Raw genomic sequence first — 17,244 nt, 5'->3', positions numbered from 1 at the left:
GTTACAGAGAGAGGGGTGACAATTTTTCGATGTAAATGTGAGCCAAAGTCAATGGAGCCGGAAGTAACCCCATGGTCACTTTGCATTTGGACCGCTATTTATGTAGTCTAGGGTTTGGACACACCTATTCATTCAATGTTTATCTTCTTTATGTTCACTACTTTGTACTTTTTCGATACATACTCTAGATATAGAATTATGTAGTAAAGAAACAACCCTTTACTTTGTCAACAATGCTGCAAAAAATGTGCCTTCTCTCAATGAGCTTTAAGATGAAGTCACCGTGAAAATGGTTTTTACTTCACAGGTGTGCCATGTCAGGGTTAAGCAATGCCAAAAAAGGAAACCAAGGTGCAAAGCAAGCAAAGTGTTTTGAGTTATTTTGAGTTATTGTTTGCTACATTCCATACGTGTCCATTCATAGTCAGTTTGGATGCCTTCAGTGAGAATCTACAATGCAAATAATCATGGAAATAAAGAAGAAAAATGAAAAAGCGTGCCCAAACTTTAGACTGGTAGTGTAATTCTGAAATATGTTAAAACAATTTAAGTTTCTCAATACCAGATTTGTCTATACTTGCTTATTCCTAAATCATGTCTATAGCCACAGCTGCCCCGGGGCTGTCTGGCAGATAAGGGGATGTAATTTTACGCCCATCCAACCACCACCAATCACATCATATTCACACAAGCATGGTAGGGGAAGTGACTGGCCCACCCGATTGTCTGTGCCATGCTTTGTGTCAAGAAAAATTCTCTTCAAATAAAGCAATTTTGGTATTAAATAACCAACCAGCAGAGTGATTTAATAACCTTTGGCACTTATAATTAAACAAAATTGGCAAACTTCTTAAAGGGCTAGACTAGCTCCCCTTCAACCATCACCAATCACGCACCACATTCCATTCCTTAAGGCAACTGAGTGAATTGTAGCATTGGGAATCACAGGATCTCTCAGAATATTGGTACCTCCTTAAAAACATACCTGGAGTTGTGTTTTGTTGTCCTTCACACATGTTTGAGTAATCCTTTAGTCTACATTTCCAACGCTTAAAATGCTCTGTTCTACCATGTGATGTCATGTAGTGGTAGTTTTCAAGATAACTGCCACCTTTTACCTTTAGTTTTGTAGAGCCTTACAATTCCAAAGTCTGAAATTATACAAATGATTCTAGTGAACGTGTATGGAGTTTGTGTGTGAATGGATCAAAACACAACTCCAGGTATCCATATATCAAGTGTATTGAATAAACAGGTTTCTTTTCTCTGAACAAACATCAAAATTGTTAGCCAGGCTGGTGCCACCTAGTGCCTCCACTCAATTTAATTTCTCTCCAGCCACTAGTTCGGAACACACTAGACGGTTTGCAAGAACCCCGGAAGTTGTAAACTGTGCACCGGCCAATCAGCGAAGAGCTGTGAAGCCATGACGTCAAACTCAAGCGCCTGTCTGGGTCCCTTTTGTGGTACAGCACAAGAGTAAACAAAGCGGCCGAGATAGATGTAGACGAAGCCATACATTCTGTGTTGACAACAACTCCCGAGATCGAGGATTTAAAGCCGGAACAAAGTGAATGTTTGTTGAATTTTATAAAGGGAAAAGACATTATTGTCCTTCTTCCTACGGAATTTGGTGCATTACATACATCACGATCAAATAGCAGTGATTGGTTAAATTAAGAAAGTACCCGCCTACAGTCGAGCGAACAAATCCTAATGCTGCAAGGTCAGACGGTTTCCACGAAGTAAAACCAGTTGATGAATCAGGCTACAAAATTGTAGCATTGTCACAAAATAATTCCATAACATATCCCAAAAAAATACTCTTGACAATATATCGAAACAGCAGCCTATGATAACAAAACTGTCTCACCAAATTTAGCATCACAATATATTGATATTTCGACACACGCCCCTAGTGCATTGATCAGAAGTAGCATCAAACCACTGACCATCAGGTTGGTGGGTGAAGGCTCTAACAACTGAGCCACTTCTGTCCCTATATAATAACAATAACAAATGGCTACTCGTATGCTTTTCCAACAGCCATGCGTGATAGCCCAACCATGGCATGCATATTTCTCCATCTCGTGCAGCGTATTGTGCAACAGCAATACCCACAAATTTAACCCACAATTTGACGTCTGACTGTAAATTACCTATTCCACCCAAGTACAGGGCGGATAACAGCACGGGATGATGTTCAAACGTCAGTGGTTGGTTCCTGTAAACATACTTTAGGATCCATTATTTTCATTTACACAACATGTCTCTTTTGTAAACTGTCCGAAAAAGTAAATAGAAGGATTTATTGGGATTTCCACAGTAAATTGTACCGTGATCCCCCTGAACGTCACCAAACCTACCTATTCATTTCATTTTGCCAATAGGAAAATCTGTTCGGTCATGTAGCCACCTCAGATGTCTATGGCTGTAATTATTATGAAAAGTGAGTTTGTCTTGTACATTTTATTCCCCCTGAGGGCCAGCCACGCCCCTCTCTTCTCCTCAAAGCAAACAACATTGTAAGTAGAATGTTATGATAAATCATCTCTCGTGACTAAACTGGGGATGCACCTCTTTGGATCGTGAGCTTAAGTATTTTTCCTGTCGCTAAGCCTTTCAAAAGACAAATACAAGTGTGGCCGTGGTAGATGTGTATGCTTGACTTGTTTCGCTGTATGCAGTGTAAAACAATTACATCATGTGATCCCTATAGGCTGGTGAAACAGGTTTTGTTTGGGGAGGGGATTACACTTTGAATATTTACTGTTATTAGTATTTGTTATTTTCTGATTGATTGATAAACTGGTTTACTTATTTAACATGATGGATAAAGGGATGACTGTCAGAATGCGTCAAACTGGCCAACAATGTCCTTCACCATAAGCTCATGAATGACACAAGCACATTTACCAACTCTATCAAAATAAAAGAATTAAAGGTGTACTACGTAACGTTTCTAGTGAGGTTCCCGCCTCCTGCTTGTCCCCATGGAGATCTTATGCTTCCCCTAAAATATTTTTCTGTATTGCACTAACTTATATATTTCATTTAAGTTACAGGTTTTACTGCTGAAAAAAAAAAAAGCTTGAAAAACACGTCTTCTTATTGTGAGCAAGGTCACGTTTCTACAGATCTGACGTTTGACTTGGCCTAGTATCATCACATGCTTGTCTCCATGGAGCTAGATATTTTAATACTAGGGATGTAACAATAAACATGAAGAAATGTGTTTTTTTTCTTGAATTCTTGGGATTATGATGGAAATAATTCACACCAAAACCTTGTCAAGGTATTTTAAAAGCAAAAAAGTGTCCCATCTGCAATTATATTAGCCTCTTCAAAATATTGCAATAAATATCGTACCTTGACTAGAAAACTAAACTAAACTAAACTAGAAAAGTTACAAAAGATTAGAACAGTTTGTAAACATTTCCAGGAAGTCACAGGTTTGATTCCCGGAAAGCACTGAGTTTGCTTGTAACGATGAACATGCACAGGAGGCTTTAGATAAAATTCTGGTCCCAGTGTCTTAGAACAAATGACACTGTTGGGACAATAATAGTTTTAATACAGGGGGATTTACATGATAAAACTGTCCCACATGCTATAAAGGCCTATAGAGATTTAGTTACATTCACATATGGTATTAAATCATAAAACAAATCACACAATTGCCGAAACAACATATGCTTTTCAGCTCAGAACCCATGAGGTGATGTCCAGAGTGGAACATTGATCGGGGCTGCAGATGGTGGTGGGGGTCCCTCTCATTACTCAGGACACTTGCTGTGAGGGGGGAGGAGGAGGAGGCGGGAGGGAGGGAGGAGGAGGGGGGAACAATCATAGTCGACATGGATTACCAGCGAGTGATTAGCCCAAAGGGAGGAAAGAGGAAGAGGGGGACAAGAGCAGAGGACCTTCAGTTTAATTCGGTCCCTCTAGCTTTGGGACCATCCCCAGTGTGAATGGCCATTGTGAGAGCCATGTCCTGCATTGATCTTTTTCGGTGCTTAAAGTCTAATAACCATCACATCGCGTTCACACTCCTCCTGAGCTGGAGCAGCAGCTGCAGAAGAGAGGAGAGAAGGGGAGAACAAGTACAAAAGAGCTCTTTGAATCCACAATATGCTGTTTTAATCCTTTAGTCTTTGTTTATCATTGAGACTATACTAACTAGACAATTGCAAACACTTTATTAAATTAGAAAATTATGAGTGTGGTTGCGGTCTAAATACAAAATGAGACAAGCAAACAAAATTACTCAAATGGAATTCAACCACAAACCACTGCAGGTAACAAGACACAACAATATATGATGTTATTTACTGCACTGCATCAATTTTAATAAAAATAAAATGAAAGGCAACTTATTGACAGTCATTTGCAAATATTAGTTTAGCATAAGTTTTACGCCTGATGCCCTCCCCGATTAGCCAGGCTGGTGCCACCTACTGCCTCTGCGCAATTTCATTTCTCTCTAGCGACTAGGTCAGGAATCAGAATACACTAGACGGTTTACAAGAACCCCAAAAGTTGTAGACCGCGCACCGACCAATCAGCGAAGAGCTGTGAAGCCATGACTGAGTCCCTTTTGTGGTACAGCACAACACAAAACAAAGCGGTCGAGTTGGATGTAAGCAAAGCCATACATTCTGTGTTGGCAACAATTCAGGAGATCGCGGATTTAAAACCGGAACAAAGAGAATGTTTGTTGAATTTTATCAAGGGGAAAGATGTTATTGCCCTTCTTCCTACAGGATTTGGAGCATTACATACAAATAGCAGTGATTGGTTAAATGAAAAAGTACCCGCCTACCATCGAGCCAACGAATCATAATGCTGTGAGGTCAGATGGTTTCCACAAAGTGAAACTGGCTGATGAATCAGGCTGCTTCCCGATGCAATGTCCTCCATATTTCAACCCACGGTATTGGAGTATCACATTGAGCGAAAAGAAAATAACTAGAAAAAGTAGGCACTATGCAGTATGGCTATATTTAGAGTAAGTACTAGGAAAAACAAATAACTGTGATAACTATATTGGAAATTACTATACCTATACTTTTAGGATAGTTGAATATGCAATTTGGACACAGTTAATTAAATTCAAACACGTTAGTAGCAAAGTAAAAGTGTAGCCTGAAATTTTTAACTATTTGATTATGTTAAGTCCAGTTGTGTTTTTATTTTAGTCCTTGAAGAAGTTATATATATCTGTCAGATTATTTATTATGTTTATTTTAGTTGAGGGTTGAACGCGTTACCCAATACTGTGATAACAAGACGGTGATATATTATGAAGCCCTGGTTACTAATCAATATCATATGATTGATCCTTGTGAAGGTGCTTAACTGCGTCTGTAACCAGAGGCTGTTTGCATGACGTGCTCTAAATGTTAAAAGGGAATGATAAAGCACAAATCTTCACTAAAATCACAGCAGCCATGTTTTCTATGTGAGATGAGACATGACTGCATGTTCTACCAGGATGCCTGATTCTCTCTGTGCCATATTTATGAACTGGAGACTTAAATCCCTGCTGCTTTTAATTTTTAAACTCTATGCGAGCTACAGAGGGCCATTCAGAAACAGGCCTGATAAAATACTAATGCCCTGGGTCTGTTCTTCTCAGGCAAATCAGATCCTGTATACTGTGTCTGTGATATCAGAGGACTTACTGGTTTCCTCCCTTGGTTTTAACGGTCACTGCCAAGAAATACAGCTTCAACATTTAACATGGACTCCTGCGGACTTAGATTTGATAGGGAAGAGAAAGTAGGTGTTATTCTAACTTTGTGGGCCAAATATAGCTTGAAAAAAGTGGTTAATGAAGTGCATATTGTCAAATGCAGGTTGAATTTTAGGGCATGCTAGTGTAAAATGCCAGTTAGTATAAAAAACACATCATATATGAGATGCGAAATATGATTTTGTTAAAGTTAAAGTTGAGCACTTTATAAAATGTGGTGTTAGTTTGACTGTAAGTATCAGCTGCAGGCTACAGTACATTTTATATGGAGAAATTTGCATTAACAGATAACTTTTGGCTAAATAATGTCAATGTGTGGTTAAAGAATAATAGAATTTTTTTGTTTTGCCTTATAGTTGATCTCAAACCCGGAAGTAGCAAATGGTGCGCTGCTGATAGTTGTTGTTAGGATTACTGTAACACTGAAACTGGGTGTTGAAAGTTGTTAAACAAGATTAAAATATGATCTCTAATTATTTTAGGATGGTAGGAATGGTTGTGAACTACAGCTAACAACTTTTATGTATTCCCTTTAACCTGAAGTGCCAATTAGCCATCACCAGACAAGATCAATATTTTTCATGTATTAAAGCAGCTCAATTAGCCCACTTTAGAAAAACATGAAGCGCTGCAACTAGTCTGGTAACAAAATTGGAAGAGGGCATCCAGGGAGTCAATGAGAAGTGGTCAGCTGCCGAACCAAACTCTCCACACTCACATTATCCACTCAGGACACAGGGCTGGTAGTGAGGGACCAGATGTGCCCTGGAGAATAAAAGGGTTTAGGGTAAGATGCTCCAGAGTGAAAGTGAAACGCCCTCCTGAGCTGCACGGGAAAAACTCAGCCTCTATTGTCACCCATCTGCTGCTGTATCGAGCGGACTTAGGCTTAACCCCGGCTTCTTTCTCTGGGCACAGGTGTAAAAAAAACAAAAAATTGTCAATTCTGGAACAAATGGGAACAGGAAAATATTGATTTCAATGTGCAAAATAAAATGGGGAGAGTTGCGATGACAAGTGAAGAGTTTTGTAAAATGATTAACAAAAGAAGTGCTCCATTTTAACATGTCAATTCATTTAATAAAATCCTTTTAACTATATTTTGATGTCATAATAGTCATGATTGTCTTTGATTGAATAGGCTTACTCATTTAATTACAGTGGTTCCAACTGTGTAGTATGTGTGGTACTACATTTAGCATATTAAAACAACTTTGAGAACAAACTGTTTTGAACTGCTGGAATAATACTTCATATTGTAACGCATTTGTGTTTAAGGTCCTATATTACACAATATTATAATGGAGTTACTTCATTAAAAACATACCTGGAGTTGTGTTTTGTTTTATTCACAGGTTTGAATAACCTTTTGTAATTAGTCTGTCCACCTCCAAATCTCCAAATGCTCTGTTCAACCTTGCGATATCAACACAGTTAAAAATGTGAATGCAAAAAAAAAATCCAGGTAAGATACTGATGAGGAAACAAGACTATAACAGAGATCATAAAATAACATAATATGAGCCCTTTTATAATATTTTAAACATATAACATATCTTCTTTTATTAGAGCACTATATTCAATAAACTCAAGGAAAGGCAAAAAAAAACAAAATGCAAATCAGTGCACTCTAGAAGGCAGTTGGCAGTGTGGAAAATAGACAAGAAATCAAATGCCTCATGTTGTCCATCTGTTAAGTATTGACCAATCCCTTTCTTTATCTGCTTACAGAAAAAGAAACACTCACAAAATAGAAAAAGTATTTGGAAAAGTGTACCCAGTGCCCAGGCCTTATCGGTCCAGGGGCAGATGTAACGCACTAAATTACAGTGAGCTGGACAAATAATTAAACAGCTAAAAATAAGAGCATTCTGGACACAAGCCGCTGTTTGGTGAGAGAAGGATATCACACTTCTGCAGTGACCATCAGGACACGCAGTTGGAGGAAAAGCCACTTTAAGTCTGTAAAAGTGATTTAGAAAACTTGCAAGTGCTATATAATTAGAAGAGACTCTTAAATGCTGGAAAACTATAAACAACTAAGAAATTTGTTGTTAAATGCTCATTTTTATATAGTACTTTTTGTCCACCATGGGCACACAAATCAGTTTACATCAATGAACTACGCACCCATTCACACACACTTACACTGGAGGTGAACAGCTCAAGTGTCTTGCACAAGGACACAATAACAATGAGCTTTGGGTCAGTCAGTCTGACCACTCAACCAACTTGTCAGGAGCGTGATTCGAACCACCAACCAGGGATCAGGGGATATTTTAGGATAAAAAGTTACATAATATTGTTTGAAGTATTTATACTCCTCAAAGGCTTGACTCCTTCAGAATAGAGGCAGGCGTGAGCAGCTCAGATCTATTTTTGTTGATAAAAGAACACAATTCAATGTTCTGAGCAACTGAGGCTTTTCTAACAATTTACTGAAGTCTTCACATGACCTGTCTCCTGTCATACAATATACTCACAATCTGCCCATTAAGTCATATTAACAAAACATCCCTTAATTATCTTTTGAGTGACATTAGTGACATTAGTTAGATACTAACACACATACTAAGCTCCAACCACTGGTTATATTGACATGCATGTTACAACAATATCACAACAATATCAGCATTAACAATATTCCTTTTAGCTGCTCCAAAGATTATTGTCTTATATTATAAAATGTTGAAACCCATTAACAATATCCAAACTGGCAACTGTGCGCACGGTTCTTACTGCAATATTACTGCATTTATCCGATCTTAGAAGTGTCGCAAGTCAGCGTCTAGCAGTCACAATAGCTGGATTATAACAGGAATAAGGAGAAGGAAAGAAGGATAATAACAAAGTACATGTGTTTTATACATTTAGACCCGCAGTTGAGCCATGGCACTTGTCTTTGCGCATTACTGGAGTCAAATGATTATGTAGTTAATGTTAAAAATTAGTCCGCTCTCACGCTATCCTCGGTGTCCCTCTCTCCTCCTGCCTCTAACGTGAATAAAGTGACCAGGCTTCTCTTTTTACCTGGGACAGTCCCAGGTTTGAGCCCTGTGTCCCCTGTCCCAGCAGATTTATCCAAAACCACTGATCACACAAGAAATGTCCCAGGTGTCCATATTTTGGACCAATTTGATAACTGTAAATAGTGAAAAGAGGCATACATTGACATCTGTTGAGGTAAAATATAGAAAATCTGCTTACAAATGACCAAAACACAAAGAAAATATGACTATACTTGCTCACATGTTAGTCATGAATGGGCTGAGTGCAGAACAATTTTCTTTAATTACGTTTCACAATTGTATTATTACCAACCATCACAAACCGAGGGTGTCCCAGTTTTTGATTTAGAAATTCTGGTCCTCCTAAACGTGAAGCATGTGCTGATTGGAGATGCTCATTCTCCTGTCATCTCTGCATTAGCTAACCTTAGCATGCTACCGCTAACAGGTTACCTCCAAATCACTCGCACCGCTTTGGAAATCATCAACAATTAGCATCTGAACACAGCACTGCGGAGTGGAAAGCGTGACAATGCCATGGGTTGAAGTGTGCGCGTAAGGTCAGCTCTGCCTTCACGTTGTGTTAGCAGCCAAGGCGCTAAATGAATGGGGGTTGGGCTAGCATCCTCCAGCCAGCAGCATCTCTTGTCTGGTGTTTGCGTGGCGCGGGTGAAATAAAATATGGACAAACCTGGTTGTAGTGCACCGTGAGAGGCTTCAGGTAGTCGGAGTCTGTGCACGGGACCACTTGGATGTTGTTGATCTCCTCCATGGTTCGGAGCTGGGTGCGGGTGCTGAAGGATCGGTGGCGCACGGATGATGCTGCTGCTCTGCTGCTGTCACCGCACTGACAGTGAAGGAATGCGTACGGAAGCCTGCCGAGGACAAAACAGAGCAGCACGTTCAATCATAATGTAAAGGCTGAAAGTAAAAGTCAATTTGGGGTATTGGATGAGACTAAAATACTGCACTACAAAGCCAAAATAACCTTAGCTAACCAGAGTGTGAAACTGTGAAAAATGACTTAAAAGTTTCTGTTTTGTCCAGACAAAAGTATAATAGACAGGGCTCCCAAAATTTGACAACTAGTTGATTTAATGAAGAAATATTTGTATGTGAAAAATATTGACCCTTATGTGTCATTTCCTGTACTAAAATGAGGAGTCGTGCAAAGGCAAAAGGCAGTAACTGTGCATGTTTTGTTTGTGATTTAGTTAATAAATATATTATATGTCTCCAGCTCACAGTCGATAATGTGACCAGCTTGTAAAGGCTGAAAGTGAAAGTCAATTTGGGGTATTGGATGAGACTAAAATACTGCACTACAAAGCCAAAATAACCTTAGCTAACCAGAGTGTGAAACTGTGAAAAATGACTTAAAAGTTTCTGTTTTGTCCAGACAAAAGTATAATAGACGGGGCTCCCAAAATTTGACAATTAGTTTATTTAATGAAGAAATATTTGTATGTGAAAAATATTGACCCTTATGTGTCATTTCCTGTACTAAAATGAGGAGTCGTGCAAAGGCAAAAGGCAGTAACTGTGCATGTTTTGTTTGTGATTTAGTTAATAAATATATTATATGTCTCCAGCTCACAGTCGATAATGTGACCAGCTTGTAAAGGCTGAAAGTGAAAGTCAATTTGGGGTATTGGATGAGACTAAAATACTGCACTACAAAGCCAAAATAACCTTAGCTAACCAGAGTGTGAAACTGTGAAAAATGACTTAAAAGTTTCTGTTTTGTCCAGACAAAAGTATAATAGACAGGGCTCCCAAAATTTGACAACTAGTTGCTTTAATTGTATGTGAAAAATATTGACCCTTATGTGTCATTTCCTGTACTAAAATGAGGAGTCATGCAAAGGCAAAAGACAGTAACTGTGCTTATTTTGTTTGTGCTTTAGTTAATAAAAATATTATATGTCTCCAGCTCAGTCGATCATGTGACCAGCTTGTAAAGGATGAAAGTGAAAGTCAATTTGGGGCATTGAATGAGACTAAAATACTGCATTACAAAGGCAAAATAATACTTTAGCTTGCCATAGTGTGAAACTGAGAAAAATGACTTCAGAGTTTCAATTTTGTCCAAAATTTTACAACTAGTTGCTTAAATGAGGAAATATTTGTATGTGAAAAATACTGAGCTCAAAATTGACCTTTGACCCTTATTTGGTAGTTCCTGTACTCTGCCTTTGTATCATGTGCCATAAAAAAGGAGTTGTGCAATGGCAAAAGGGAGTAACTGTGCATGTTTTGTTTGTGATTCAGTTAATAAATATCATTAGCCTAATAGCATAATTGCCTAAGTCCTTTTTTTTTTTTTTTTGGCCAAATTGTGATATAACTTTACTCTCCTACCACTGCTGCAACACCCTGCCTTATTGCCTATGTCCTCAGGATATCAGAACGCTTATTAGAGTCTAAAATCACTGTCTGCCTTAGTCATCTCTATACATTATATATAAAAAACACCATGTGCTTGCTAAAAAATGTGTTTTTTCTTGTTTTCTGAAAATGTTCAAATATGACTTAGGCATCTATGCTGTTAGGCTAACGATATATTGTATGTTTCCAGCTCACAGTCAACCACATGACCAGCTTGTAAAGGGTGAAAGTGAAAGTCAATTTGGGGTATTGAATGAGATGAAAATATATCCATGAACTGGGGTATGTGTGTACGACCTTTGATAGAGAATCCTAAAACTGCTTTGTGCTCCACTATAACAGTTGTCTGCACTTTGTTTCCAGACTACTACAACTACTACTACTACTACTACTACTACTACTACTTACTACTACAGCAACTACTACAACAACTACTACAACAACTACTACAACCATTACTAAATAATAATGTAGGCCTGCTAGATTATTCATTTACTATTTTTTGCCCATTAATATTGGTACAATAGGTGCAGCTTGTGTATAGGATTATTATTTAATGTACCTGTCTAACAATGCTATAAGAAATAACAGCAATACTATGAATTTGTTGTGTCCTTGGGCAAAACACTTTAACCACATCCAACAACATGGCTGCATCTTAAATAGCCCATGTTAGAGAAATTCCTTTTCGGTGCTGTATCTAGGGCACTTACTGTCAACTCAGTCCTGAGTCCTGATTATCTTGGCCTGTGTCATCAGAGGTATAATACTCCCTAAAACTGAAATGGACAACACTGTAGCTGCCATCAGTGGCAACATTTAAGTTCATGTTTTATAATATTCATATTGACATATGATATATTTAAAAAGCAATATATAGAATAAATAAGTTATTTTTTCCATAAGTTAATGTTAATTCATTTCATTTTATTTTGGTTTGATTTGTTCCCCTTTTTGGTTTGATTTTTTGGTTTGATTTGTTCCACTTCCAATTACATATTGTTTTGAGGGTAAGTTTTTAACAGATGCACTGTCTTAACTGGGAGACACATGAGGAGCTCTGACATCTGAACCAAACAGACATTTTTGTTTTAAGTTGAAAGTTTTCACGAAGACAAGACTTTATTCCCTTTGAGTGAATGTGTCCAATGAGGTACATTTTGTGTTGTTTTATTGTGTGATTACTTTTCTGTCCGTGTTCTGTATCCGAGGGTTAATTTTAGGTTTAGTTTGTTTCTTTTCTATAGTTCTGATGGCATCCATCGGCACTGAGGTTAATTTAAATGTGAAAGACTCATATCTGAATAAATGTTTGTTAAAACCAAAGATAGATTTTTAGCTTTGTTTAAAGTCGAGGGGAGTAACAAACACTATCAAAGTTTTTCTTCTTCTGCATCAGAACTTCAGCATCATGCCTTTTCTCTTCATCTCTCGGGCTACTACTGTTTATTTTACAACAATGTACATTTTTGTTTTTCACTGAGAACTACTTATAATGGTTGAAAGAGATTAAGACATGTTGCAAAGTTATATTTAGTAAGTACGAATGATTTTTATATAATTTGAAGACCTAAAGCCATTACTAATACTTGCCTTCACTAAAATGGATTTTGTGACTGCTACAAAGTCAACAAATGTGCTTCCTGCCTTTACTTAAAACAGCACAATGGTTTTCCTGACTATATCCGTAGCTTGTTCAATCGATGTAATGGATGTCACCTTAACGTGCCCTGAACACCTATTAGATGTACCACGATAAGGAAGTCTTTTTTTCCCCTCTTAGTCTTCATCGTGCTGACTAATGAATAAAATCAGGGTGTGGGTGCTTTTCTCACCCGCGCTGCCTTGAATGGGTGAGGCTACATGATGTCACCCAGCCATCACATCAATAACAGCTCCATAATGGGGAACAATCTGAGCGGCTACAATCTCGACGGAGCTAACTTCCTCCCGCAAACCAGCCCAAGGACTTCTGTGAGCTGATTTACATCTAAATAAATACAGGCATAGACCAAACAATGCATGGACCCACAAGAGGAACAGGCAAGTCCAAGGCATATGGGAGCAGGTCCGGCCAAGCTGCGCTGCCCGATAAGAAGCAAGGGAGTGGACACAAAGGAACAAGGGAGAAGAATGATGGAAGGGAATATAGAGCGCAAGTTGTATAAAAGGGGGATTACGAGAAGTTTAAAAATGGTATTGGTTTGTCATGCAGAGTCAGTCTCAGAGCACAATGTTAAACTATAGCATTCAGATATACTGTATATACTCAAACACAGTTCAAACAAGTAAAGATAATATTGTTTTCATGTTGGCTCTGACAAAGCTCATTCAAAAATATGTCTTTAATATGTAAAACAAGCTCTGAAAGAATTGCGTTTTGTATATCGGGTTGGATGTCTGATGCCCTCTGCTGGAAACCATAGGGAGTAAGTAATTTTGAAGTGCCAAATTAGCAGCATGGCTAATGTCAACATGACTCCATTTGGCACAATGGTTTGTATTATAAAACAATTTAGGTCACTGAATGAACATAGAAAGCCTGCCTGATTTTGAGCTTAGAAAACTGAAACCATGCATCTGCAATAGTTCACATTATGGAAAATACAACTTCACTGTAAATGCTTTTCCTCTGAAATTTGTATATGCACACATTACAGGGTTGAAAACTATGGAGTAAGAAACCTTTCAAAAATATCTGTGTGCATAAGATAGAAATCCGAGCATATTTGTGAAATCCCTGCATATTTGGCTGCAGTTGAGCACAAAATAAATATTCGTAAACTCTTGAATGAGTCCAGTCATTCAAAAAATGTGCTGTGTGTATTTTATCCATCAAAATATGATTTGAAAAGTTACGATGTCAAGAATTACAGTCACGAAATGAAAATGAAACAATTATGCTTCTTCAGTACGAATACGAATTCACAGATGCAACTCTGTCAAAAATACGTCATTACTTCACAGGCATTATTTAGTGAGCAGAATCGATCGAGATGGCGAACTTTTGGGTCGCATACGGATTGAACTAAATATTTATTTTTTGCTCAACTACAGTCAAATATGCCCAGAAAATGCCATAGAAAACTTTTTTAAAAGATGATCAAGCATGTGTCTTCTTTAACTCCTGCCCCATTGTCTCCTCTCCTGGGCCTCATTGGAAGCTTGCCCATAAAGTGCCTGCTAAACCCTCTTATCAGCTGTGGCCTGCTCCGGGGGGCACCCACCTCGTGTTAATCCTCTTCTTCCACGAACATGCGGGTGCTGCGCTCTCCCAGTCAGCACCCATTACTGTGCGCACGGGGCTGATGGAGAACAGGCTCCTCACTCTCAGCTCCACACTGGGCTGGAGCCTGCCAAAGACACTGCTAAAGACCCATCTAAAGTCATGAAGCTCTGAGGCCACAGGTCAAACTGACAGGAGAGCTCGCTTTATGTGCTGTCTTTAAGGCATCATATATCACTGTTTATTGGTAATGTGGACAGACTTTGCAAATGTTTTCGTGCAATATACTTATGGTTGTAAAGCAGTGTTTCCCAGCCAGAGGTATGGGGATGACTGGGGTATGTCAGCAGTTGCCATTTATTTGGGAACATATTTTTCAGTTTTAAAGGGGAACTGAATAGAATTTGAATTTGCAGTTTCCTTTGAAGTACATTTTGATGTTTCTGTGGGATAATTTTGGCTTGGCTATCATTAAATAAGAAAATATAATAGCTATAATAACTAGTTATTATTGGATTTATAATTAGTTAAGAAACATTAATGCCGCATAGGGGATATTCAGGGTGAATCATTGGGAACCACTGCTGTTTTTAGTTCAAGAGACTGTGGAGCTTTGGGTTTGGGTCAGTCACCATCTTTGATTAGGAAAAAGCAAGATGGAACAAAGTTTTACGTTTTATTGGATCCACTTTTTACTATTGTATTTGTATATATACAAATTTGTATATTCCTGTAACATTTATGCTATAGGCTATTTTAGATTTTATTGTAGTCTTTTTTATACTACCTTTTTTATAGGTGTACTGGACTTTCCCCAAGCTCAAAATGTGTAAAGTAATTTATCTTATGAGAGCTGTAAACTACATAGAGCTGAGGCGTCTTCTGCGGCCTATTTAGCTCACAGTTTATCAGTGCGGGTCAAGAAGGGATTTGGACCTTGATCTGGGGAATGCACTTAGCTCAGGCGGTGGCTATACCTCTCACCTCTGTTAGTGATCGATGGGTGAGGGACAAAATGGCCGCGCTGGACATGAAGTCGCCCTCACCTTGTTCGGGAGATGCACCCAAATCCCCACACACAGGCAAAGCTTTTTAAAATAGCTCCGGGTGTCACAGGGTCATGTGATAAGACCAAGGGGGCGTCAGAGGGGTCTTGTGTTGGATCTAAGTGTGGACAGTGAGTGACAGGAGGGTGACAGGACGGAGGTGGTGAGGGAGACACTGACAGGTCACCATGGATACGAAAGTATATGAGAAGTTTTAAAAGATAAACTGCGCACGTGTACAGATTAGAAGTTCTATTCTTCCACGTGAAGCCAAAGTGTCCAGCTATTTATCAGGTTAAATGAAGGCATATAGATTTTTGACGGGATTTGATCTGTTAATGACAATTGTTTCAGTAACTACATACTTTGGAACATTCTCCATGAGCATAGATACGTTTTATGCCATGCTTTCTATGGAATATTACAGCAAAAATAAGAGTCAGATTTGTGGAAATGTGAGCCCGTTCAGAGTAAAGGTGCATGTTTTTAGTGCAATAAACACAACTCAAATAAAAAAGTAAATTCTGCTTTTATTTCAGTCCATTTTATGGCTGAAAAGTTACATACTGTGGCTTTAATAATAATATCATATTAGGTTTTAGCCAGAGGTGGGACCAAGTCGTCGTTTTGCAAGTCTCAAGTCCCAAATGCAGGCAAGTCCAGGTGGAGTCTCGAGTCACTGACGCATATTCCAAGTCAAGTCCAAGTCGTCTGCTTTGAGCTTCAAGTCATTTCAAGTCTTTAAACCAAAATACCAAATATAGCAAAGATTTTTGCTATTTATATGAATTTTAAGATAAATTATACTTTAAAAATCATTGTATATTTGTATATGAGTATTTATAGAGTGTATAAGAGTTGTAGAAATGCAAATGTTTCCTTTTTAAATGGTTTGACAAGATCTTAGAGTGAATCATTATGGTCAGAATAGAAAAAATTCAGATTTAAAAGTGCTTCTCAAGTCTTCTCAAGTCACAGGTCTCAAGTCCTAGTTAAGTCCCAAGTCAGTAACCTTCAAGTGCAAGTCTAGTCCCATGTACTCATCCATTTTATCAATTCAAGTCTCAAGTCCTAAAAATAGTGACTCTGACTCAAGTCCAAGTCACGATTTGCAAGTCTCAACATCTGGTCTCAGCTATACTTTGCGTCTGTGCAACTCTAAAACATAAAAATTTGAATTTACAACATTGAATGAAATGTTTCTCTAACAAAGAAACCACTTTTAGAAGCTTTTTTTTTTTTTTTTTTTTTTTTTTTTTAAACCTTGGCTTCAATACTATGCTAAAAATGTCATCTTGGGTGAGACAGCTAAATTAGTATCTCCAGTCCTTGAATAACTGGATTCTGGATCTGTTATCTTTCCTTCTCTCCAAGACAGCCAACACGTCTCTCCAATATTTTTAGTTAAGCTATTGTTGTTGTTCAAAGTTGGTGACGTGTCCCAGGACGTGTTTTCCCAAAAGGTCAAAAGTTCAGTCTGTTAGAGCAGGCACAATGATGGAGGAAAAGACATGTTCAACTCAGTGGCTCTCAGTGTCTGGGGGACTATTGTATTTACTTGTACAAATGTTAGAGAGAATAGAAAGCAATGTGATAATTTGTAGTAGTAGTAGAAATAGTTGTAGTAGGTCTAATAGTAGTAATAGTAGTAGTTCAAGTAGTAGTAGTAGTATACAATGCCATGTGTGACCAGGACCAAGTGCAGGAGTAACTGAAGTAGTACTAATTACAATATTAGCACTATTTAGCCTATACTGAATGCTAAAAAGTGTATTAAAGTATTTGTATTTGAGTTTGTGGTAGACATTGCACAGTGGGTTG

General features: G+C 38.2%; 1 protein-coding gene across 1 annotated transcript in view; it reads right to left on the bottom strand.

The window, feature by feature from the left end:
* nudt14 (nudix (nucleoside diphosphate linked moiety X)-type motif 14) overlaps nt 1-9,609 on the bottom strand; it is a 33,696-nt gene extending 24,087 nt beyond the window's left edge. Inside the window, exon 1 of the mRNA XM_020920874.2 lies at nt 9,455-9,609. Within this exon, the coding sequence (XP_020776533.2) occupies nt 9,455-9,535 (81 nt within the window). The 5' untranslated portion in view covers nt 9,536-9,609. The remainder of the gene's footprint in view (nt 1-9,454) is intronic.
* Nucleotides 9,610-17,244: the final 7,635 nt, after the last annotated feature.

Source organism: Boleophthalmus pectinirostris, unplaced genomic scaffold (genome assembly GCF_026225935.1).
Source record: "Boleophthalmus pectinirostris isolate CB_2022bp ecotype Guang Dong unplaced genomic scaffold, ASM2622593v1 HiC_scaffold_13, whole genome shotgun sequence".
In the NCBI taxonomy this organism is placed as follows: Eukaryota; Metazoa; Chordata; class Actinopteri; order Gobiiformes; family Gobiidae; genus Boleophthalmus; species Boleophthalmus pectinirostris.
The sequence above is the reverse complement of the archived record's forward strand: the minus strand, read 5'-3'. Positions and strand labels throughout refer to the sequence as shown.